This window comes from Dreissena polymorpha, chromosome 11 (assembly GCF_020536995.1).
Source record: "Dreissena polymorpha isolate Duluth1 chromosome 11, UMN_Dpol_1.0, whole genome shotgun sequence".
Lineage (NCBI taxonomy): Eukaryota > Metazoa > Mollusca > Bivalvia > Myida > Dreissenidae > Dreissena > Dreissena polymorpha.
Window position 1 is genome coordinate 12346646 of NC_068365.1, and position 24710 is coordinate 12371355.

At 35.0% G+C, this 24710-nt stretch overlaps 1 protein-coding gene and 1 long non-coding RNA gene across 6 annotated transcripts in view; both read right to left on the reverse strand.

Moving 5' to 3' along the window:
- On the reverse strand, positions 1-8211 carry LOC127850963 (uncharacterized). Its single transcript, XR_008035603.1, has 4 exons — positions 7781-8211; positions 399-593; positions 238-270; positions 1-39 (listed from the first exon to the last, which is right to left on the reverse strand). It is a non-coding gene; the product is annotated as an uncharacterized LOC127850963 (long non-coding RNA).
- A 4442-nt stretch (positions 8212-12653) lies between these two features.
- Positions 12654-24710, reverse strand: part of LOC127850950 (TBC1 domain family member 15-like) — a 28958-nt gene continuing 16901 nt past the window's right edge. For 4 of the 5 annotated variants that reach the window (XM_052384346.1, XM_052384345.1, XM_052384348.1 and 1 more), the window contains 6 exons: positions 24271-24387; positions 23468-23568; positions 22897-22996; positions 20494-20591; positions 19478-19594; positions 12654-17571 (listed from right to left, as the gene is read on the reverse strand). In XM_052384346.1, coding sequence (XP_052240306.1) covers positions 17170-17571; positions 19478-19594; positions 20494-20591; positions 22897-22996; positions 23468-23568; positions 24271-24387 — 935 coding nt within the window. In that variant the 3' untranslated portion in view covers positions 12654-17169. The remainder of the gene's footprint in view (positions 17572-19477; positions 19595-20493; positions 20592-22896; positions 22997-23467; positions 23569-24270; positions 24388-24710) is intronic. The other variant, XR_008035592.1, reaches the window with a different exon arrangement.

The following is a 24710-nucleotide window of genomic DNA, read 5'->3' on the forward strand; positions in this document are numbered from 1 at the left end:
GTTCCTTCTGTCTATCAATATTCATTTTCATTGTAGAATCTGTAAATAAACATAGACTTTATATAATATCAGTTATTGCTATGGCTTTATATAATATCAGTTATTGCCATGACTTTGTTGTTATTTGGTGAATATAATCATCTGCTATATTTTACTATATCAGCAATAAACTATGTTTCTAAATTTGTTAAAGTAGTTTTTATTATAGCAGAAAAATGTATAAATGTAAACACTTACCGCATATGCATAGAACATCTCTGCAGATTCATCCTAAATTAATTATATAAAAAACACGTTGTATGTACATATATATATGTTATACATATCAAGTTTATGTAAAGAAAACCTTCGATTTGATATAAAGAAAACCTTCGATTTGATAAAAGCAAAACACTTACATCCGAAATCAATTCGAAATGCGATGCTTCTGCCGGCGCACTAGCTTCGACAGGTGTTGGTGCTTGCGTTGATGGTGGTAATATCGCTGGTGGCGCTGGTGTTGATGGTGGTTATAGCGTTGGTGGTAATAGCGCTGGTGACGTCGGTGATGATGGTGGTAATTGCACTGGTGGTGCTGGTGTTGATGATGAGTCCTAAAATTAATATAAACGGAATGTTCATGTTAAATATTAAACTTGTTATATGAATTCATTTTATTTTAATCATATTTTATTTAAACAAATACAAGAAAGAACCAATATACGTATATAACTTACCCCATGCCACATAATATTATATGCCTGTATGTGGGGTACTAATCCCATTAATGCTTCCACTTCGTGGATGCTCAGAGAAACAAATTTACTCTTTTTATTATCAACAATGTGCACATACGTAACCCCCCTAAAGGGAGTTACGGATAAAGCTTTATTTTCGCTTAAGGCCGTTGAGGCCTTCACTACTTCTCCGTATGCGTTGCGTTTTTCAGCAAACATGTTTATGGGATTGAAATGAGAATTACCGTTTTATTTATATCGATGTTCATACAAGCCTTTTCCTCAACTACTCATAGAGGGGGTGTATTGTACATAGTTGAAACCCCTCCCCCAACGCCATTGTTTTAAACCACACGCGATATTTTTCAACCACTCAACACATGATTTCTACAAGCGGGGATTTAAAGTTTAGGTTATTTAGATATAGTTGATAGATTTGGACGTATTAATAGGAGCGCTTGAAATTGATTGACACTTTACATGTTTTGTTATTTTAAAAAGTACACCATTGGTTCTATCAATACACTTTATAATCATGTTTTACACACCTATTTCAAAACAGTTTTACAAATAGGTGTATTCACTACCTACACCCCAATACATTTGAAATAATAGTAAGACCATTTACAATAAAAGTATACTTTTGAGTACAATGAAGTAAAATAATTGGGGAACCAGCGATTATTACCCTTAATGCTATTATTTGCGTTGAGTTAAATAAATTAACAAACAATCGTCTGATGATGTAGATCTTGTTTGCGCGTAATTTAGATCTTTATTTTGCGCGAAGCATGCCGCGCTCTGTGAAAACGGGGTTTAATGCATTGCGTTAAGTATCATCCCAGATACTTAACGCACATGCATTTAACCCCGTTTTCACAGAGCGCGGTCCAAATACATTTAAGGTATACATAGACACACTTGATAAAATGGTGTATAAGCTATTACAGCAATTGTTATATCTTAATTATTTATTTTTGTGTAATGTAAACCATTGGTTTATCTGACGATATATAAATTCCGTGCTATGAAAACGGCAAATGTGTGATTTACATGGATTAAGTCATACAAAATAAGATTACTTTTGATACTGCATTATGTTGAAAATAAACTAGTCCCAAAAGAACATTTCGAAGTTCGAATTTGTTGCCCATTCGGAAGCTTTAACAAATTACCGACCCAAGTTTTGTAGACATTATTTATTTACCAACCGTTAAGTAGAACAAGCAAATGAGCTTCGTGCATTGCTAGCTAATAGAAAACACCTGGCATGGTACTACGTTGTGCACTGGAATTAATGTGCATCGATTGTTAGAAAAATTATATGTCTTAATTCAATTATATAGTATGCATAAACGTATGGCATGCATATATGTATGACTTATTTTATGCTATTCATAAAATTGTATAAATTATCTATTATATGATCGCATATCGGTATGATTCGTCAACTTTTATGAATAAAACATTCTTATAATCAAATTAAATTTATAATAAATACATTAACATATATGGTGTTGAGTAAATTTATGTATTACTAGTAAAATTCGTGAATTTAATTAAAATGAGCCGTTCTCTGTGAAAGGAGGGTTTAATGCATTGCGTAAAGTGTTGTCCCAGATGAACTTGTGCAATCCACACAGTATTATCAGGGACTTTTGCTGAGAAGAGACTTTCTTTAAACGCAAAAATATCATTAACGCGGAAAGTGTCGTCCCTGACTAGCCTGTGATTATAAATGTTTTTTTATCAGTTGTGATTTACAAATGTTTATTTTTACTTTTTATTGTTTCAGTAATAATTTAGAAATAGTTATTTTGTTTGTGATGTTTTAATAATTGCAATGTTTTATTAGTATGTTTTGCATTGTTTTACTATACTTCTTACATTCATGTTTTTGTTGTTGTTTTTTCAAAGTTTCACTAATGTTAAATATTTATATATGTATCTTAATTGTTTTACATGTTTTGTTGTTTTAATAAAAAAAGTTTTGGAAGGAAACGCTTTTTTCATAAGTTGTACCAGTAAATGGACTTGGGCTATGTGTGTGGTGAATTCCTTTACTGTCGGAGTTATGTTGAAGTCAAGTGTTGAATTCGCGTATTAACTAATTACTACTGACATTAAGATTAAGCCAAGTAATGCCTTTGGCAATTAAAGTATTTCCTGTGAAGTTATCCTTACAACTGGTCTTGTGGTGCTGTTACCAGAAAATAAATTCTTCTAACTACTTCTAATTAAATTTGCTACCCTGAAATTAAAAACAAAAATAATAACTTAATGTATGACAGATCTAATCGGTCTTCCGGGCTTTTATCTTAAAAAAACCCGCAACTATCTAAATTAAAGGTTATATTGACCTTTGTTTATAATTGAATAATTCTGTCGGAGCCCAGACACCCCTGTCAAATGCTATTTTGATGATAATCTCCACGCAATGTGTGTTAGACAACTGGTCTCCTCCGCTTCAATGGATCGTTGTTTAGATAATATTCTCTAATGAACTCCGCTTCACTTCTCTTTTGTACTTGAAATTACAAAAATGCGCTCAGTGAAAAGGGGGTTAGTGTAATGATACTTCCAACGCTGACTAACAGATTTAAAAGTCTCTTGGTTAAATTAACTACAAATTACACCCCATGATTGTAACGCTTAAGTATGTAAACCACGTGTCAGGTACATTTTGAATGCTTTTTCAGAGCGGGGGGTTAATATTTATTTTGAAGTAAAAAACAACAAGAAATATCTTTAAAAAAGATATACGGCGTAAATAGTTTAATGAATGAGATCAAGGATAGCGAATGTCTTTTTCTGTGCAGTTCTTAGCTGCATCACACGCAGTACGGGATGTTACGGGGAGTTTTCGCGGCTTATTTTACATTATAACATATTGCTGGTCATAAACCTATAGATACAAAACAGAAAACCAAAAGAAGAATGGAAGTGAAATTTAAACATATGAGTCAACCGGCCACACGAGAAGTATCCGTATTTATAGGCGCGTTCTTCGAACAAACCTGTTTTAGTGGTTTGTCGGGCATTGCTATTTGATTCGATTATTAACAGTATCAATTATCATCGTGCTAATGCTTAAAGTGATATTATGGGCATTTTGCACTGTTGAATTGAGCTGAAAAGAATTAACAGGTCAAAATAGTTAGTTAAAATGTGGTTACTGATTACTTATCTGCAACTCACCTTACTACCAGTTGTTTAAAAAAAATATTTTATATTCGATATTCTTACGTGACCCACCCAGTCCTGTAAGCTGAAATGATCCGTAAAACAATTTCGTGTCTTTGTGTCGTATGAACAAATCTGCACTAAAACTAAATTTAGGTTCAACTCGTAAACGCATGATCAGTTGTCAAACGAAAGTACGGTTGATATTCAAATGCATTATTTTTCTCTTTCTGGTATATTGTTTTAGTATGATGATGCTGCATTAATTAATATAAGTGTATATGAAGTAGAAACATCAAAAATAATCAACAATTGCGATAGACACCTATAAACTGTTACATGCTCATAATATCACTTTAGTACATTAGGCAATATGGACGAATAATTATTGTTAAATTTATCAACAATAATATTTATCATTGTATTGTTGAAAACACATTAAGAATCTATTATTAACATACCATAATTATATTGCTGAATATCTTCATTTAACATATTTCTGGTCTAAAGAAAATTCCAGGTCACCTAGTTCACGGATAGCGTCTTTATTATATAACGATTATTTTACTGGCCGCCAACTCCGGTGATGACCTGTATATAAACTCTGAATGTCCGCGTATTGACCCGATATACCTCGCGGGTTGAAATGCAATGCTTTAAAGTGAGGCCTCGCTTCCATTGCTCTTTATACTTTTACATGTTAACATGTTGACAGGAATAAGGAAGTAAGTACTAAATATGAGAACATAGCCTTTTAAGTATAAACGCTCTTGCGCTGTTATTACTCTGAAAATAAAAGGTGTACGCACAAACTGTATTGATGTCGAGAATTGAGTGTAAAACTGTTCTATCTATTAAGCCTTTTCATTCGAGATAAAATTGTTTCATACAGTAAAACAGTGTTACAAAGACGCGGATATGTTTCCAATGTTCTGGTGGTATACTCAAATCAGCCAATGGAATAAATGAAGTGTATTCATTCGTACCTAGCCGCGGGAAATTTTATGGGAATTTTATTGGACACTTACAAAGGTCAGGCTAAGGTGAAAAGCTGGCTTATGCAGCTTACGCCGAAAAAAAAAAAAAAAAAATGCTTTCATGTTTAAACTCCTATTCACAATCGCCATTATATTCATTACTAGTTTAATAAAACAACTCGTGAAGTTAATTGAGTAGAATACGCGTGCTTATTTATACTAGCGGACTGGCTCGAAAATGCTTCGTTAAATTGATGTACAAGCACTGTACGAGTTCGCTGTTGTAAAATGTCTTTGATAAGCTTCTACGCATTGCACAGGCTAATCAATATGCACCGGCTACTCTTATTTGATATGCATTAAGCCCCGTTTTCACTGAAAGCAGTCAATATGTACAGATGTCAATGATAAACACGCAGACTGGCCAATCTTATTTTACAGGCTGTTTAACACTGAGTCATATTTATAAACTCTTTGCATAGTGTACCAATACACAGCGGTTCATCACGTTATGTTGAGGCATCAACGACAACTCTGCTAGGAGAATGGAATTTATCGTCTGCTGCAACAGGATTACCATACATAAGCCTTCTTGCCACATACTGATTTACAAAATATGGTCTGTAAAATTAGACTAATCATATTTCAAACCAACAAAAATGAAATCGTCAATATAGCGGCAATCATTCGAACCGCTTAAATGCTCGCTCATGAAAATTCAACCGATGGTAGTGAAACAGCTAAAATGCTCACTTAACATATTTCAAACCGACTTAAATCGTCAATATAGCGGCAATTATTCGAACCGCCCGCTAAAATGCTCACGTATTATTTTTTAAACCGACGGAAACCGTCAAGATGGCCGCCAAACCACCAACATTCTTACTCATACGAAACCGCTAAAAACCGACGGAAGTGAAACCGTCAAGATGGCGTCAAACCACCAACATTCTTACTCATCATATATCAAACCACCAAAAACCACCCAAAACCGATGGTTGTAAACAACCAAGATGGCCGCCAATCAACCTATCAACCAATCAGAAAGCCGATCTCACTCCATTACAACCAATCAGAACGTTGGAACGTCCAATATGGCGGTATAAACCATCCAATATGGCCGCGAAAGCCCTACTTTTACCCTACTCACGGAATCTGTAACTGTTTAAAAACCATGTTTTTTTATTATCTGTTCTATCGACTAATTTTTTTCGACGATTTTGGACAGGTGACATATTATCCCGGCGGAGTTTATGTCCCTGTACGCGGGGGTTTCTGTTTGAGTTAACAACTCCAATTTGTATCTATACCTAGAAGTCATATCGGAATGTCGCTTCTCCTCACCTAACGTTCTATATTAGTTGTTTTTATGTATTTTGCGAGTCACGATTTTCCATATTTATCAGTTCATTACGTATTATGTGGGAGAGTCCTATTTGCGTGTTATGAAATGCGAATTATTTTGTTATCCCGACGTTTTTCGGAGAAAAAGTGGGGATATTTTATTGATCTCCGTCTGTCCGTCCGTCCTGGCCACTATCTCCTCCTACACTATAAGCACTAGAACCTTGAAACTTACACACATTGTAGCTATGAGCATATGTGCGATCCTGCACTATTTGGAATTTTGATCTGACCCCTGGGTCAAAAGTTATGGGGGTTGGGGTGGGGCCAGGTCAGAGATTTTCACTCATTTTTTATGTTATTTTACATTAAATTCTTCATTTCTACACGGATTTACTTCAAATTGATACTGAACCTCTCTTATGACAATACGGTCAATCTCAACTTTGCACGGCCCCATTACCAATCCTGGGGCGCCCCGCCCACATAGACCACACTCACCTTAAATTGCCTTTTACTATAATTTCTTCATTTCTAGACCGATTCACTTCAAATTGATACTGAACCTCTCTTATGACAATACGGTCAATCTCAACTATGCATGGCCCCATTACCAACCCTGGGGCGCCCAGCCCACATAGACCACACCCACATAGACCACACCCACCCAAAATTGCCTTTTACAATAATTTCTTTATTTCTACACCGATTCACTTCAAATTGATACTGAACTTCTCTTATGACAATACGGTCAATCTCAACTATGCATGGCCCCATTACCAATCCTGGGGCGCCCCGCCCACATAGACGACGCCCACCCAAAATTGCCTTTTACTATAACTGCTTTATTTCTACACCGATTCACTTCTAATTAATACTGAACTTCTCTTATGACAATACGGTCAATCCCAACTATACATGGCCCCATTACCAACCCTGGGGCGCCCCTAGGTCGAATATGCGACGTGGGGATACGCGTCGGCCTCTGCCACGCCATTTCTAGTTTTGTCTGTTCTTGTCTTAATTATCAATCCTATTTATTTGGTTATAAAATTGTTATTTAGAATTTTTGTATATTTCTTGTATCTTCATTATAATTTGGTTATAAAATTATTTATTCCTATACTATCTTGCTACGGCTTCATATTTGTGAGCAATTACCACGACACGCAAAACATTGTCCTCTGAAACATTTTGAAATATACATACTTTGTGTGTACTTTAAAGATTATCTTACGTCTAAGCGATTCATATGATTTAATGGTTTACTATTCCATCAATACGTTTCAACATTCGTTCATTTTCACTGTCGGAACTCCGTCGGCTTTCTTATTGGTTCAACAACAGATATAATAGGAGAATATCATTTGATATTTTCTTTTACCAGCAAGCTGTTTAGTAGTTCTAACTGAAATCATTAACACTATAGCTACGTTTACAAAAAGTTCGATATATGATAATAATGACTGGTAATCAGCATGTTCAGAAGTGTTAAAATCAGTTATTGAAGTACATATTTAAATAAACGTTATTATGATAACTTCTAACTCAATGACTTACTTATAATATTTTTCATAGTCCCTGAATTACAGCAAAGAAAGAATTCCAGAAAATATCCCCTGCTGATGTCTTTTATTTCCAGTTCTGATGTGTTGGCTTCTTTGAAATCACTTTGAAACATCGCTAAAAACACGTGTGAAATATGCTCAAGAAATGTTTTAGACGCGTACATATTTTCTTCGCAGTTTTCACATCTTACTGTGATCTCATCAGCGTGCTTTCTGGGCTTTTCGAACGGTTTCCTTACAGCAGCCATTATTAGTGACTTGGTTGAAACAAACGAAAGCAGAATTGTTTAAAATAAACTTTGTAAAGGTTGATAAAGTAGTGTTCCAAAGACGCATTTCTCATTTGAAGTTGCAAACTGATATGCTTTTGAACAGCACGAACGCTTTACAAAGCGACTTTAAATGCTAAACGATGTTGAAACACGAAACTATTATTGTACTGACATTAATGAAACTTTAACGCGTCTCTCATGTGTACACATTGTATACGAGCGTATCAACGCCCGTTTATCACTGGCGCCATCTCTTTTTTAGATGCATTAAAAAAACGTGCCAATTAACCTACAAGGATGGCGCTTATGATCGAACTTCTTAAAATATATGGGGAAATCTATATGGTGAGTGGAGATACATGTATTAGTTTTATAATCGGGCAATATAAAGCGATTCATTAAGATTAATTCATCAACAAATGTACAGGAACATACCATCACAATCCATTTGGAAACGTGAGGACCTTTATAAACTTTGACATCTTGGGAGTGTTTTTTTTAAGCAATTCGATGTTGTTTGTCTATGAGACCAGCAAATATCCACCCAATCAAATCAATCACGACATTAAATGATTGCTTTCAATATATAAAAGTTTCTGAATTAACTTAAACATTGGCTTCTTGATAATCTTATAGATACGTTTGCATTTCAAAAGAGATGGAGCCAATGCCAATGAAGCGATGTGGAGAACAGGAGCTGGCGCCAATTGGCGTCGCACTGAAGTGCGGCGACTAGTATGTTATACGCTTTTTTTCGCTTATGGGAGAAGTTATTTTACGGATCAATGTATATATTTTTGTTGTCAGAATATCTTGCGTAGAGTAGTGGTGATTTTTTTGTGTAAATTAGTGTTAATAAGTACTGCATTTGTGCCTAATACATTTACTACAACATGTTTTGCCAATAATGCAAAGCTAATTCTTTTAATTAATAACTGATCACAGGGACTGGGCAATTATAAAAGATCACAGGGACTGGGCAAATACGCGAACCGCTAAAACTTTCTGGTTTTGTATAAAAACAAAACTTATTTGTTCCACTATCCTAGCAACCACATAGTTACAAATAAAGGCGCTATAGAGCGCGAAGCGCGACACGTATTATTAATTGTAATGAGTCTTGATAAAGGAAGCAGCCGCTTATCAATGAGGAGCAACATCACAGCACCCCAGACTCATTACTATCAAGTCCTCCTACAGTTTTTTTTAAGAACCACGTATAGAAGGCCGCAGGCCTGACCCGTATCTTGCCAGTGGTATGGACCTTTAACCCCGCTCACTATCCAGCGTTTAAACTTCCGGGTTTACATTTAAACCGACTATTACTAGCTTATTAATATCTTAGTTAGGTGATTTCAAGCGGTTCCGTAGTGTAGTGGTTACACGCTCGCTTCACATGTGAGAGGCCCAATGTTCGAGCCCCAGTAGAATTATTTTATTTGTGTTCTATGTTAACTTTTTGTTTTGATGTAGACATGTTAGTTTAAATAAATATGATGTTTTATTGTAACCATTTTTTGTTTTTATTATGCCCATGAAATATATATGTGAGAGGGTGGGGGGGGGGGGGGGGGGGTTCGTAAACACATTAAAACTTTTACAGTGTTTTCATATCAATGAGTACTCAACCCCTATCGTAAATGAGCAACGAAAGAATAAGTTCAGAATCATCTCCCCTTGACGTTGAGAAAAATATGAAATTACGCTTACAAGATGAAGCAGATTTTTAAAACCTACACAGTTCTGTTTCATTAATGAAAACTACACACAGATGCCAGTAAAAAAAGGAAACCAATGTAAATAAAATGAACTATGAGATATTTGGGGGTTGCAACACAAAATCATAGATCATGGTTATTTGGGGGTTATAACACAACATCATAGATAATGATTATTTTGGGGCTATAACACAAAATCATAGATAATGGTTATACCAGTATCTTTTTCTATTTTGTTTAAAATAATCGGCCAATATATTAATATTTACAGTAGAAAAAATCGTTCCATGTAACTTCATTGAGGTTCCATGTAACTTCATTGAATGCCTTTTACACTGAAATTCCCGACGCCCTTTGATGCTTTGCATCAATAATTATCTTGTATACATTTTAGATATTTTATGAAATTATTCTCGGTTTATAAATACGGTTTCGTATTTGTATTGTACATGTTATTATAAGAGAGAGAGTACAGTAATGGTGAAGCAAGAAAAAAATGCACGGGTTTCTCGTGTCCGGGTTTATTCAAGTAGCAAATCTGTTGATTCACCATTGTATTTGACAAGGATAAGTTATTGACAAGGAGAAAGAAAGGGTAATAAACCCGCCCTTCCACCCCTTAATGAGCACGTAGACGACGATTAATTGTTTACACGGACGTCATCCGTCGCTCGCCGCCCGTTACCAAGGCCGCTTGTTTCGGTGTAAAAAGTGCCTGGTAAGAAACCGAATATATGGGCATTGATCCTATTTGCAAATTGCTTAGGTGTCGTTACAATTAAATCATATTTAGCTTACTCGTCGATTACAAATTAGTTATATTCAGTTTAAGAAATAAACCTGGTTAAAATGATTCATAAATACGTGTACTGCACAAAATTTTCAGCAGAATTATATTTTAAAATTTTACTATATAATACAAATAATAGGCCCAACATGGCCATTACTCGCGCACCTGTGTACTGAGGCGTGACCAGTTTCGAACCCACGGACATGATTTGGGCAATCTGTGTTAGGGACCACAGACTGGTGTCACATACCAAATATTAAAGCTGTGTAATTGTGGTCTCAGCGAAGTTATAACTGTGCTGTGATCCAAATATTTTACCCTAACACCCTACGCGGGTCAATTTTGACCGCATAGGCAGGATTTGAACACGCTTTGTAGAAGACCACCATATAATGTGTACGCCAAATACTACTTCTTTTGGACTTTTTGTTTTTATACCGAATATTAAAAACCTGACACTTGCGGTTTTATTTTGTTAATTCTACTGTTGTCTCTGGAAACCTACATATGGAGTGAATTTGAATTACACAGATGAGCTAAAAATGATTTTGATGAGCTAAAAATGCATTTTGATTGCTCCCTAAAGTCCCTGAATTCGGTGTAATTTTTAGCCATATAGCAAATGCACATTAATGAATTGTTTTACATAGTATTTTCTCAGCACCAAAACGCACCATGGATATAAAATAATACATTGATTTGCTATAAGTAAATAAACGAGAAATATATACTATCACTGATGCTCCTGTGACACATATTTAGACAGAGACAAATTCACGATATAGTGTGGGTGTACAAGCGTACAAAAGGCCATAGTTCTTCCAAAACTGGTCGAAGCCACAATTCCTTTTTCTAGGATCCTTACCAAATAATTATTATGTTAACATTTGAGAAAAAAATCATTCACGCAGTTGCAAGAATAGTTTAGCAAACTAGATTTCGGGGACCATTATATTCTATTATTAATAAGAGGATTATGGGCCCTAAAGCCTTCAACTGAAAACAGAAGGAACAAAACTAATCTCAGAAAACGGAGTTCAGAAGAAAAAAATACTTAATGAAAAGATAAAATCTGTAGGCACATTATTTACTTTTTATAATTGAACATATTTCTTACACAGAATCCTTATGGACATATTTAAACGCAAATTAATATTTGGAGGACAACTCTACATGAACTACCCAGTTAGCCAATAGCCGGTTGTCTCTCCTGCAAAGAGGCTGTCTATACAAAGTCAAATGGGTCACTAGTGCATTATTTACATGTCGAATGGAATTGTTCTAATTACAGCTCCTGACATACCGTGTAAAAAAGGTCAAATAAGATTAAAACAAAACAGTTATTGTTATTAAACTAGAGTAATCATTATGATGTCTTCATGAAAAATGAATATTATAAGTCATAGAAATAATTAATTTAAAAAAGAAAGATAATAATACCTAGTTTTGGACCTCACATGACCTACTTGCAAACTTGGTCAAGATATCATTGGGATAAATGTTATGATAAGTTTGATGATGAATTGAAAATAAACTGGCCTCTAAAAAGTCAACAAGGTTACTGTTGACTACACAAGATCTACCGCAAACGACAGACAAATGGCTCATGTAAGCCAAAAACCAACAAATGGGCATAAGTCAACCAAAACGTTTTGCCTTCTCTCACCATCATTTACATATTATGGTCATTTGCTTGTAAAAGTTTAAACCATACCTGCAAAAAAGGTCAAAGAAGAGTTGAAAATATTTTTTTACATAAATTCACCAGTGGAAAAACAGAGAAAAGGCCATAATTCTGCTAATTAATGTTTCAGTCAAAATTGCTTTACGTAAAATCACCAGCTGATAAAGGTCCTGAAATTTTGAGCGAGATCCAACAAGTAATTAAAGAGGATTTGAAAATACAAGATACGGGTCATACAGACGAATGAACAAGTGCATTGCATACTGCCTTCCACTCATAGCTTAATGACAAGAGCACGATGACCACAGAGACCAAAATAAAGTCCCATAAATTTCACTCACCAAAAAGTTTTTTGTTTTTGTTCACTAATAATTTTGTCAAATAAACAAAAACACAAAATGTCCACAATTAATTGTAATTAATTGATAATTATTAACAAAGTTAAATTGTTCTTAAACTTTATCACACACAACCCATCACATTTGCAATCCTCAATAAAGTACTGCTGTTATGACAACTTACTTGATAGTATCATTTGTATACCGTACATGTAAAATTTAAGGTGAAACACATAAAACATAGTGCGCATTACTTTCTAATTTATTTGTGTTTTGATACTTTTTATATAGCAGAAAATCACATTAGTTATAAATAAACAAATAATTAAGTTATTTAATAAATATAATATAAGCAATAATAATTAATTTTCAAAAAATACATCTTATATAAAACTTGCGTAACAAACCAAATATATATAGCATGACAATGCATAATGAACTCACACATTTCAGCACAAAAGGCATAAATTTCATAATGTAATTTTATCGGTTATATTGTACTTCCCTCCTGTCATTCTCAGTGCTGTTTTGTTGCATTTTATCACGTAACTAGTCATCGTTTAATATAAAATATCTTAATATTTGCTCATGGCCATATTTTCTGTGGCATGCAACCAGAATCAAAGGTGTTATATTTGAACATTCATACTGCTGTTTTGCAAATTTTTCTGCAAAGCACTGACAATACTTTCCCTGAACACATCAGCTATTGAAAGATCACTGAAGGATTTACATACAAGTCTGTTGAGGTCAATACCCAAGAAACACCATTTACTGTCTACGAACAATTTTAAATATCACATTCCTTTAATCAACGTCCTAGCAATTTGGCTGGCAAACATGTCAATTTGTTATCTGTAGTTGTTTGTTTTTTACTTGAATGTATGCTTTTTTTTTATCATGCAATTTTGCAAAAAATATACTGATGCAAATCGGCGAATAAGCAGAATAAAACCGACCCTTGAATTGTATGGTCTTACTCAGCAAAAAAAAACAATCTGACATTCAAAGAATATCTTTAAAAAGGCATAAGGGACATGATTGACAAGGAAATCACAATATCAGGTATATACAGAAATGTTACACAAAAATAATATTAGTGAACAATTGAAAATGATATATCAAAGTTAACATAGAAAAGTGGTCAAAATGAGTTGAATTTGTTTATTTAAATGCACTCTCTATATGAGGCCTTGTTCTGGGAAAATTGGGGTTAATTCATGGTCATGAAAGGGTTGTCCAGAATAGCCTGTGCTGTCAACACAGGCTTATCAGGGACGACAATTTCCCCTTTTGAAGTTTTTTGTCTATTGTAAATATGGGCCCTTATAAACAAAAATCAAGTTTTGGCATTAAGTGTCATCCATGCAGTCTGCACAGGCTTATCTGGGACGACACTTTGCACATCCATGCAGTCTGCACAGGCTAATCTGGGACGACACTTTGCACATCCATAAAGTGGTCTACACAGGCTAATCTGGGACAACACTTTGCACATCCATTAAGTGGTCTACACAGGCTAATCTGGGACAACACTTTGCACATCCATTAAGTGGTCTACACAGGCTAATCTGGGACGACACTTTGCACATCCATTAAGCTCAGTTTTCCCAGAATGAGGCTCGTATGTAGCTTGCAATGAAATGTGACAAACATATCAAAGAAAATTATTTAAAAAACTAAATTGCACATATAAGCATTTTAAGTTGTTCTTTTTTCAATTAATCTAAATGGATCCTCACTGGGTCGTATACCAACAATTAAATGGAAATCTAATAATTCAATTTATCCTGCTTCTGTTGCAAACATTGACCGAATAAAGCAGGGTCGAATAAATTTTCCTATCTCCGGTCAACAGGAAGTAGTGTATTCCTACGCAGGCTGTGACGATAAACATGTTCTAATATTTGATCTTTGAAATTTATAGGGACGCATCATGAATGTTATCGTTATATAATATATCATCCTTTTTTCTTCTTTAAAATTTATTACCAAACCAGCTTTCCGTATTTATCATTTTCATCTCCTTTATTACGCAATTTATGACGTATCTACTACAGTGTGACGTCATTTCTCTGACGAAACATACTATCTAGTTTCTCTCAGGATTTTAGTGACAACAATTTTGACATGGTGGTTTTAACAGTATTTTTAAATATTTTTTAAAGCATTGAAAATATCATACACGTATTTCGGATTGTGTGTTTGTCGTTCATTAATGTTGTAAATGTATTGTTATAAGCAACGGATTAAAGTTGTCATAAAGGTAAATAAAATTTAGTTTTTGTTTTGATGCTGCATTTTTTTCATTTTAACCAAGAAAAAGATCACATTCCCGATTCGTTTTTACTTTCTTCGCATATTTTCAAAAGGAAAGTATTAAAATTAATAGTTTTAAGTTGAACTATTTTTACGTTACACAATCGGTAGTTATTCGGTCATATGGAATGTTGTGTACATGTAGGAGGCTCGACAAGAATAATTATATTGTAATGACAATTTATCAATTGTCTTTGATAAAATGTGTCAACGGCATGAAACAGGATAAATAGAATATATGGTTGGTGCCGAGATGGAGAAAGTTTATCCGGTTCGGCCCGAAAAAGAAAAATAGGGCTTGCTAAAGCTCGCCCTATTTTCTTTTTCTAAGCCTCACCGGATAAATTTTCTCCATTTCGGCACCACCCATGTATTCTCTTTTTATCAAAATAATCTTGCTAACTGGAATATGTGCACTAATATTTTAAAAAATTAATGCAAGATGCAAACATTGTTTAACAGTTATCAACATTTATTACAGTGTACTCTTGTCATATTAAATCATCCAAAATAAAATTTAAAAAAGCTCATTTTGATTTTATGCTACATTATAATTATTAGAAAGATTCTTCTTGTATTTGTAATAAAATACCAGAAATACAAATCAACAAATGCAGTGAATATTTCGAAATTAAAAACAATTACAGAAAGGGAAAAAAATGTTTTGTTTTTCAACATAAACTGATCACGCCATTCATAATAAATAAATGTGCCTGTATGTACCATAGTGATCAACATTAACGCAACCCTGCGTGCCTTGCACTGCTGTAACTGGTCATGCCTTGCACTGCTGTAACTGGTCATGCCTTGCACTGCTGTAACTGGTCATGCCTTGCACTGCTGTAACTGGTCATGCTTGTTGACCAGATTTTTAATAACACAGATAGTAATAATGAGTTGCTTTCAAGTAGTAATATGAGATGGCGGCTTCACTACTGTTATTTTATGCCTCAATGAAGCAACTCAGAAGGAATGCTTTTTAGTTTGAAATTGAATTGAATTTATCATTCAAACATATCACTTTTGTTTATTTTATTTATTGTTTAAACAAGAGATGTGTTTGTCAGAAACACAATGCCCCCTATTGCGACGCTTTGAAATATAATTTTAATATATCATATGGCAGGTTTAGAAATGATCTCCCTTTTATAGCTTATTTCTTCCCTTGGATTATATTTTTTACTTTTGACCTTGAAGGATGACCTTGACATTGACCTTTCACCACTCAAAATGTGCAGCTTAATGAGATACACTTGCATGCCAAATATCAAGTTGCTATCTTCAATATTGCAAAAGTTATGGCCAATGTTAAAGTTTTCGGAAGGACAGAGACAGACGGACAGTTCAACTGCTATATGCCACCCTTCTGGGGGCATAAAAAACAATTCAGAAGGTTCGTAACAAATATCATTCTGACTGAACTCAAACAAACACATTTTGCAGAACACAAGTTTTTAACAAGATATATCCTATGAATAAAGAATCCCTTTCCATAAATTGATTGTTAGTTGATCAAAAGTTGATAAACATGGTTTAAATAATACAACAAAATAATCATTACATCATAGCCACAGTGTTCTCTGTAACTGTAGGAACATTTTTGTACTAGATATGGTGAGAGGCAAAAAAAAGATAAGTTGTAGAAGATACAATTTTGAGTCATACTGGTTTACTATATATGACTGCTAATTATGTGCATATCATCAATACCATTTAATAAGCATTTGCAAAAATGCAAGAGAATAGCACTTATAATTCAATACATAATGTTCATGTGAATCATAATCTATGAATTTAATATAACCACTTTAATTGATAGCTTTTGGTGCAATGATTGTTTTTATAACAACAAAGTAGATTCCAATCTGTTTCAATAGGCAAAGCAGCTCTAGAACCATTGCACTCAGAATACTTACATTAATGAGGCATGCTCTGGGAACATGGGGCTAAAACATGTGTCTAAAGTGTATTCCCAGACCAGCCTGTGCAGTCTGCAAAGGCTAATATTAATAAGGGACAGCACTTATAGCTTTTATGGATTTTTTTTTTTTAATCCAGTTTACGTGACAGTGTTGTCCCTGATTAGCCTGTGCACACTACAGAGGCAAATCTTGGGAAAACACTCTACGCACAGTCATTAAGCCTGGCTTTCCCAGAGAGAGGTTCAGACGTACTTTCAACCTTAGTCCAAGTCAGTGGCGATAGTTATTATGTCTTACACATAGCCATGGTATCCACTTATCCACATACTACTTTTGATTCAACTATAGTTACTGAAAGAACTGAAACTCGAGTCCGGCAGAATTTCAATACTTTCATCACCACTTAAGCCATTTGACGACGATTTCTGTCCATTTTCACTTGTGTTGACTGGTTGATAACGAGCGCTGGCCCCTTTTCCATAGCCCACTGTTGTCAGGGGAACGGAGACTGGTGTATTTGACCTTGAAGGGATCGGGGAAGCACGAATATCAGCATTAACCGGGGTTGTCTTTCCGGAACTTGGTGCGGAACCAGAACTGGACGGAGAGGAAGTTGGGAAGCCAAGGATTTCTTTCACGTTATCTGGTAAATGTTTTGCGTTTTTTAACTGCAAGTATATTCCTTCAGCTTTCATTAACGTCTCCTCAAGGTGTATCGCCATGCTCATGTCGTTGATATGCTGTCACAGAGAAAAACATACCAATTAACATGCTGTAAATATAACTTATAGCGCATAATTGTTTTGAAAGAAGTACACATATTGACGTTCATATATGTGTAGACATGTCGAGTTTTTCAGTCTGAAAAACATCTGGCAATGAATGAGAATGTACAATGCTCAAATGCCATTAAAATACAATTCATGGTTTCTGTATATTCCAGAGCTTTTATTTGGCTCATTTTAATGCCGTTATTAGGTCATATTCCCAATTGAAAAAAGGATCTTTTTTCCCAAATCCAGTTGTCAAATTTCCAATTGATGGTGTGACTTTCGAATGTTAAGAAATAGAGGTGTCGAGTAAAGAAATAAATAGCTATAAGTTGTTATATCCATTTAACTGATATCTTTATGTTTTATTTTTTTCGATTTAATGCACAAAATATCATTTTAATTATTCAAAAGTTATAAATGAAGTAAATATACTTTTTCCAAATTTGAAATTAATTGATGATAAAATTTTGATTTTCCCATAAGTGTGAGAAAGCCCTGTATACATATAATATACTTGTATATCAAAATTATCACTTTTTAAGTTTCTGGCAGTTGAAATATGTGTTGATTGCTTTCAATATCCTAAACAATAGCATGCATAACGGGTGCCACGCTCAGCTGCGAAAGCTTGTCAGAATTTTTTTTTTTTTTTTAGAGGTCACAGTGACCTTGACCTTTGACCTAGTGACCCAAAATGGGTGTGGCATGTAGAACTCATCAGGATGCATCTACATATGAAGTTTCAAAGTTGTAGGTGGAAGCACTGTGATGTTATAGGCAAAGTTAAAGTTTTATATTAGAGGTCACAGTGACCTTGACCTTTGACCTAGTGACCCAAAATGGGTGTGGCATGTAGAAGTCATCAAGGTGCATGTACATATGAAGTTTCAAAGTGGTAGGTGGAAGCACTATGATGTTAGAGGCAAAGTTTTAGTTTTATCTTAGAGGTCACAGTGACTTTTGACCTAGTGACCCAAAAATGGGTGTGGCGTGTAGAACTCATAAAGTTGCATGTACATATGAAGTTTCAAAGTTGTAGGTGGAAGCACTGTGATGTTAGAGGCAAAGTGAAAGTTTTATATTAGGAGTCACAGTGACCTTGACCTTTGACCTAGTGACCCAAAAATGGGTGTGGCGTGTAGAACTCATCAAGGTGCATGTACATATGAAGTTTCAAAGTTATAGGTGGAAGTACTTTAATTTTAGAGCCAATGTAAAGGTTTTAGCACGGCGCCCGGACGGCGGACGACGAGGAGGCTATGACAATACCTCGGGTTTTCTCTGAAAACAGCCGAGCTAAAAAGACACCATTGTATGCAAGTCAAAACGTACACTATTTTAATAAATTATTATGCCTTACACACATCATCCCATAAGCCCTAACATTACCAGTAAAAGAAGGTATTCCAGAAGTTTGGCCTGCTAAATTTGAGTATCATTCAGGGAAATCTGGGCTAAATGCATGTGTGTAAAGTGATAAACTTTCCCCTTTTGTGGTATGTTTTTCTGTTAAAAGGAAGTTTCTTCTGGGTGATAATCAAGTTAACCCTTAAAGCGCTGGAGCTGAATTTTAAAGGCCTTTGCAAACAGTTTGGATCCAGATGAGACGCCACAGAACGTGGCGTCTCATCTGGATCCAAACTGTTTGCTATTCTGATAGTATTCTTTGAAAAAAATCTAAGAAAATGCTGATTTTAGAAATTCAGCAGACGACATTTTAGCAGAAGACAAATTTCCCAGCATGCAAAGGGTTAAGGCGGAAAGTCTTAACCCAGATTAACCTTGAACAGCACTTTATGAACATGCATTAAGCCAGAGAAGAAGGCTCATTTACTAAATTTCATTTTGACTTCCAAGATTACTGGTAACTTACTTTTAATATCTCTGTAAGTCCGAACTTGTTCTCCATCAAAGTGGTCTTCTCCGTGTCCAAGATGGCCAGGCATATCAGCAGATGGAAATTCTTACATGGCCGGTCCGTCCATATCACCTACACTCACAGAAGGATAAAAACGTTTTTTGAGACTGTAAGGAAAAAAATTCTGACCAACCCTTATTGTTTTGGAAAATTAATCTCTTTTAATATTCCAGGTATAGTTTTAAATCATGGAACGAAAAAGTTACCGAAACTTCTAAAGTTAGGTGGTTCCCTAAATTGTAGAAAATATGCAAGACATTTAATATTATTTTTCAAATGATAACCAACAAAAGTTAGGAAATCAACATGACTTCTAATTAAACTAATAGGATATCGTCAACATTATGGAAATCTCCCAGTCAAGAACAGCAGCCTTTGCTGACATTTTAACCCTTAACCATGTATATACCACAAATTTTTATGCATTTGTAAGTCTTTAGAAAGTTAAATTTAATTAAATACCTTTCTTACTAAATTCAAGTTTTAAATGCTTCATTTCCAACCCTTAGTTAGTGATGAGCAGCAAACAGCATAAAACCTGAACAGACTGCGAGTTACTCATGGGCGAAAGGGTTAAACTTGAGCATTTAAAATATAAGTCATATGGATTTCCTTACTGGGCTTATTGCAAGTGCATTAAGTGTCGTCCCAGATACCCCCGGTCGTCCCAGATACCCCCGGTCGTCCCAGATACCCCCGGTCGTCCCAGATACCCCCGGTCGTCCCAGATACCCCCGGTCGTCCCAGATACCCCCGTGTACATGTCTGCGTACACTTTTCAGGGACTACACTTTCTGCCTAAATTGGATTCTGCTTAAAAGATATAAGCTTTAATTGAAAAATTCCATTAACGCAAAAAGTGCCGTCCCTGATAAGCCTGTGCATACAGACAGGTTTTATCTGGTAGGACACTTTTTGCACATGGATTGCGCCCTGTAATACAACCCAAGTCTGGTTCCACCGCCACATACCTCCCAGAGCCTCATTGCATCAGTGAAGGAGAATTCTCGCTTGAACAGGATCAGAATCCAGCGGAAACAGAAGTAGAAGTTGCCCGAATCGTGACTCTCTGAAATAAACAACACAAGTGTAAGATAAACAGGTTTAGTGATATAAAAAAAATTGCCAAAGATCACAAGTCAAAGTAATATGTATGTTGAAAACAGATATCACTTTTATTAAAACAATTCAATGTCTAAATATAAGTAATTGTCACCAATGAATAGCATAAAATTAACATAACATTTGCAAATTACATTTTTTATAATGACAAAATATGTTTTCATGAAACTTAATTCCACTATTCAATCATGTTGTCAAACGTTGTTGATCATTTTATAGGGTTGCATAAATATATGACAATGTCAAAATTTCTCAAATTGCAAACCAAATTGAAACTAAAATGGTTCATTATAACAAAGAAAATATTATGTTAAGATTGGGCAGTCTAAATTGATTTTCCTAATTTGTCCTTATACCTTACATTGTGATCACTTGTTTATTGTGAGCACCACTCAGTATGGTTGTAACTACTGCAAAAATATTTCAAAATCTTTGATTTGCTCAAAGCTATTTTAAGACCTTTGACCTTGATTTGTAACGTTAACCTTAGACCTGGTGACCTGGTTCTTGGGCATAACTATCCGTCTTTTTATTCTTATCACTTATGCCAAGTTATTGGAAAATCTATTACTGCTGAACTAATTTATGTTGCAGACAAAGTGTCAAGTACAACTTTCTATGTTTGACCTTCAACCTAGAATTGTAACCTTGACCTTGGACCTAGGGACTTGGTTCTTGTGCAAGACACTCTGTCTGTTAATTCTTATCACTTATGGCAAGTTATATGAAAATCCATCCATGTTGTTGAAAATTCTAAAGTTTGACTTTTGATCTTGAATAGTAACCTTGACCTTGGATCTGGTTCTTACGCACAACACTCTGTCTCACCATACTGATCACTTTAACCAAATTTTGTTAAAATCAATCCTATCTATAAACAGAATTGCTTCGGATAAAGTGTCCAGTAAAAATTTCCTATATTTGACTTTTGACCTTATTATAAATTGTAAACTTGACTTTAGACTAGGAGAACAGCAGAAAACAATCATATTATGTAAATTTGTCAAGTTTTCAAATAACAGTTAGATATTTTCATAGGGTGCTTAACATTAATGACTGTTAATTTTCCATATTTAATTAGAGTCTGTAAATTGGTGATTACCATTAAATGATATTTAGATGTGTGATATTAAAAATTATTGGCAAAACATGCCCTTATTCATGAATAATGAGCTCAAATTATGTGTTTTGGTTCTTCCCTACTCCCCCCCCCCCTCCCCAACCCCCCTTCTTCAAGTGTTTTGTTTTTGTAAAGTCAAAGTGGAACAGCTTATGGATAGATCATATGATGGTGTTAAAATGCATATACCTTTCATATACATTATACAAGATACTTGGCTTTTTTGGTGCATTTTAAACTAGACTTTTGGTTACTAGCACATTTTACGGACCAACTTCCCCTTTTCAGAAATTCAGATTTGTATTCAAAGAAAACACCATTTTACAAATTATTAATGTCCCTTGTAAGTACAATAACTTGACTAGTTCAATCAATACACAAGTATTGTGGTGCAGCCAAGAATTAAACTCATATTCCTGGGACTTGTTGTCCGGCTCTCTACCAACTTAACATGCGGTCCCAGTATTAAAAGCAGTATCAGGCAAGCTATACCCATGCATATTACATATACCAGGTAATACAATGCACATTTAACATCTGGTTACCAAATTCTAAAGAAAACAAGGCAATCTTTCCTAATTGCAAAGTTTCGGGTCAGTGTCTAGAAATCTTTCCCTAGTAACATCACAGTTCTGGTCAGTGAATTTTAATCTTAACCAGGTAATTGCAAAGTTCCAGGTCAGTGTCTTGAAATCTTACACTAGTAATATTACAATTTCAGTTCAGTGTATTGGAATCTTACCCAGGTAATTGCAGAAGTTATGGGTTAGTGTATTGAAATCTTACCCCAGCAATTTCACAATTCTGGTCAGTATATTTCAATTTTACCCAGGTATTTGCTAAGTTCCAGGTCAGTGTCTTAAAATCTTACCTTAGTTATTTTCACAGTTTCAGGTCAGTATATTGGAATCTTACCCAGGTAATTGCAAAAGTTACGGGTTAGTGTATTGAAATCTTACCCAGGTAATTGCAAAAGCTACGGGTTAGTGTATTGAAATCTTACCCAGGTAATTGCACAGTTACGGGTCAGTGTATTGACATCTTACCCAGGTAATTGCACAGTTACGGGTCAGTGTATTGACATCTTACCCAGGTAATTGCACAGTTCCAGGTCAGTGTATTAAAATCTTACCCAGGTAATTGCACAGTTCCGGGTCAGTGTATTGCATCAGTTTGTGAATCTGGGACAGCTGTGTCTTCATCCCTTCTTGGGACATTTGGAAATTATCACACTGAAAAGAAACAAATCCCTTCATTGTATGCTCAAGTCTCTTTAATAAAATGGATTTTAATATAACAATCATGTAAAATCTGGAGTATGATTCCAATTCATTTTATATTGTCCAATATTTGGATTCCTTTTTGTGATACAATGTCATAAGAGGAGAATGAAGATACATATTTGACTGGAAAATGTAAAATAATTACCTAAACAGCTAGAAAAGTGTTTAAATTGACATAAAATTGTAAAACCATGACAATGTTGGCTGGTAAATAATTAATAAATATCAGCATAAGAATTGTATGGAAACAGAGAAATGTATGACTTTCCTACATAAATCTTACATAGTCTCAAATAATGCTACACAAATGTGATCATGAAAACATTTGAAGCAAACTCTGACTAGCAAAATATTTGGATTAAAATAGAAGACTGCTTATAATCTGGTTAGTAAATTAAGTCATTAATGTGTGATACTAACGACACGCTCCATGAAGCCAGCAAAGCACCAGAATGCGTCCACCTCGTTTTCCATGACAACCAGTATAGGGGACAGCAGGTCACTCATACCCTGCACATACCCTGAACACAAACAACAACAACAACTAGAGCTTTGGCACAAATGTGACTAGTATCCCCCGCACAGCACAAGGGAAAATTATTCAAATATGCGTGGATAACTGGGAATGAACACAGTTTCTTGCTTATCGACGCTTAGTGACGACATGTTTTGATTATAAATAGAATTGCTTAAGAAACATTTTATATGGACATACTTGTTTCGAACTTCATTTTAGGGACTATATCAAGTGAAAAGCCTTTATATGGGCCAGAGCCACTGAGAACTTTTTTTGATAAGCAGATCATTGATATAATCATAAGAGCCTCGTTTGGGAAAAACTGGGCTAAATGCATAAATTGTCTTCCCTGATTAGTCTGTGCAGTCCGCAGATATAAGAAAGTCTCTTCTAAATAAAAATCCTGTTAACCCTTTGCATGCTGGGAAATTTGTCTTCTGCTAAAATGTCGTCTGCAGAATTTATAAAATAAGCATTTTCTTCGATTTTTTTCAAAGAATACTATCAGAATAGCAAACAGTTTGGATCCTGATGAGACGCCACGTTCTGTGGCGTCTCATCTGGATCCAAACTGTTTGCAAAGGCCTTTAAAATTCAGCTCCAGCGCTTTAAGGGTTAAGGCAGAAAGTGTCATCCCTGATTAGCCTGTATGGTTTGCACAGGCTAATTCCCAGCTCGCTGCTCATACTCACACAACACAACTCACCTAAATCAAAGTTGTACATGCAGTAGGTCAGAAGGATATCATTCAACACCTGCAGATTTGGGTTGCCTTCTCCTTCAAAGAACTTGTGTGTTCGGTCTGTGCGGGTCACATCTTTTTCTGTGAGGAGAAATATAACATCTGTTTTTTGCGTGGAAAAAAGTGTGCACTGACTATTCTTTCAAATTTAGGACAAGAAACCGTCGGAGACGGGTGATGCTCCCCAATGTTTTTTTTGGTCACAATATTGCACTATATATTCAGATAAAAGGAAATGTCTTGAGGGAACAGTAGTTGGGGGAACAAGAATTTTTATTTTTTTTATTTCAAAGGGCCATAACTCTGTGAAAAATCATCCGACCAGAACCCGCTGATAATAGGCACATCTCCTCTTGGTAGTGAAGCTTCCCATAAAGTTTCATTGAATTCCGGTCATTAGTTGC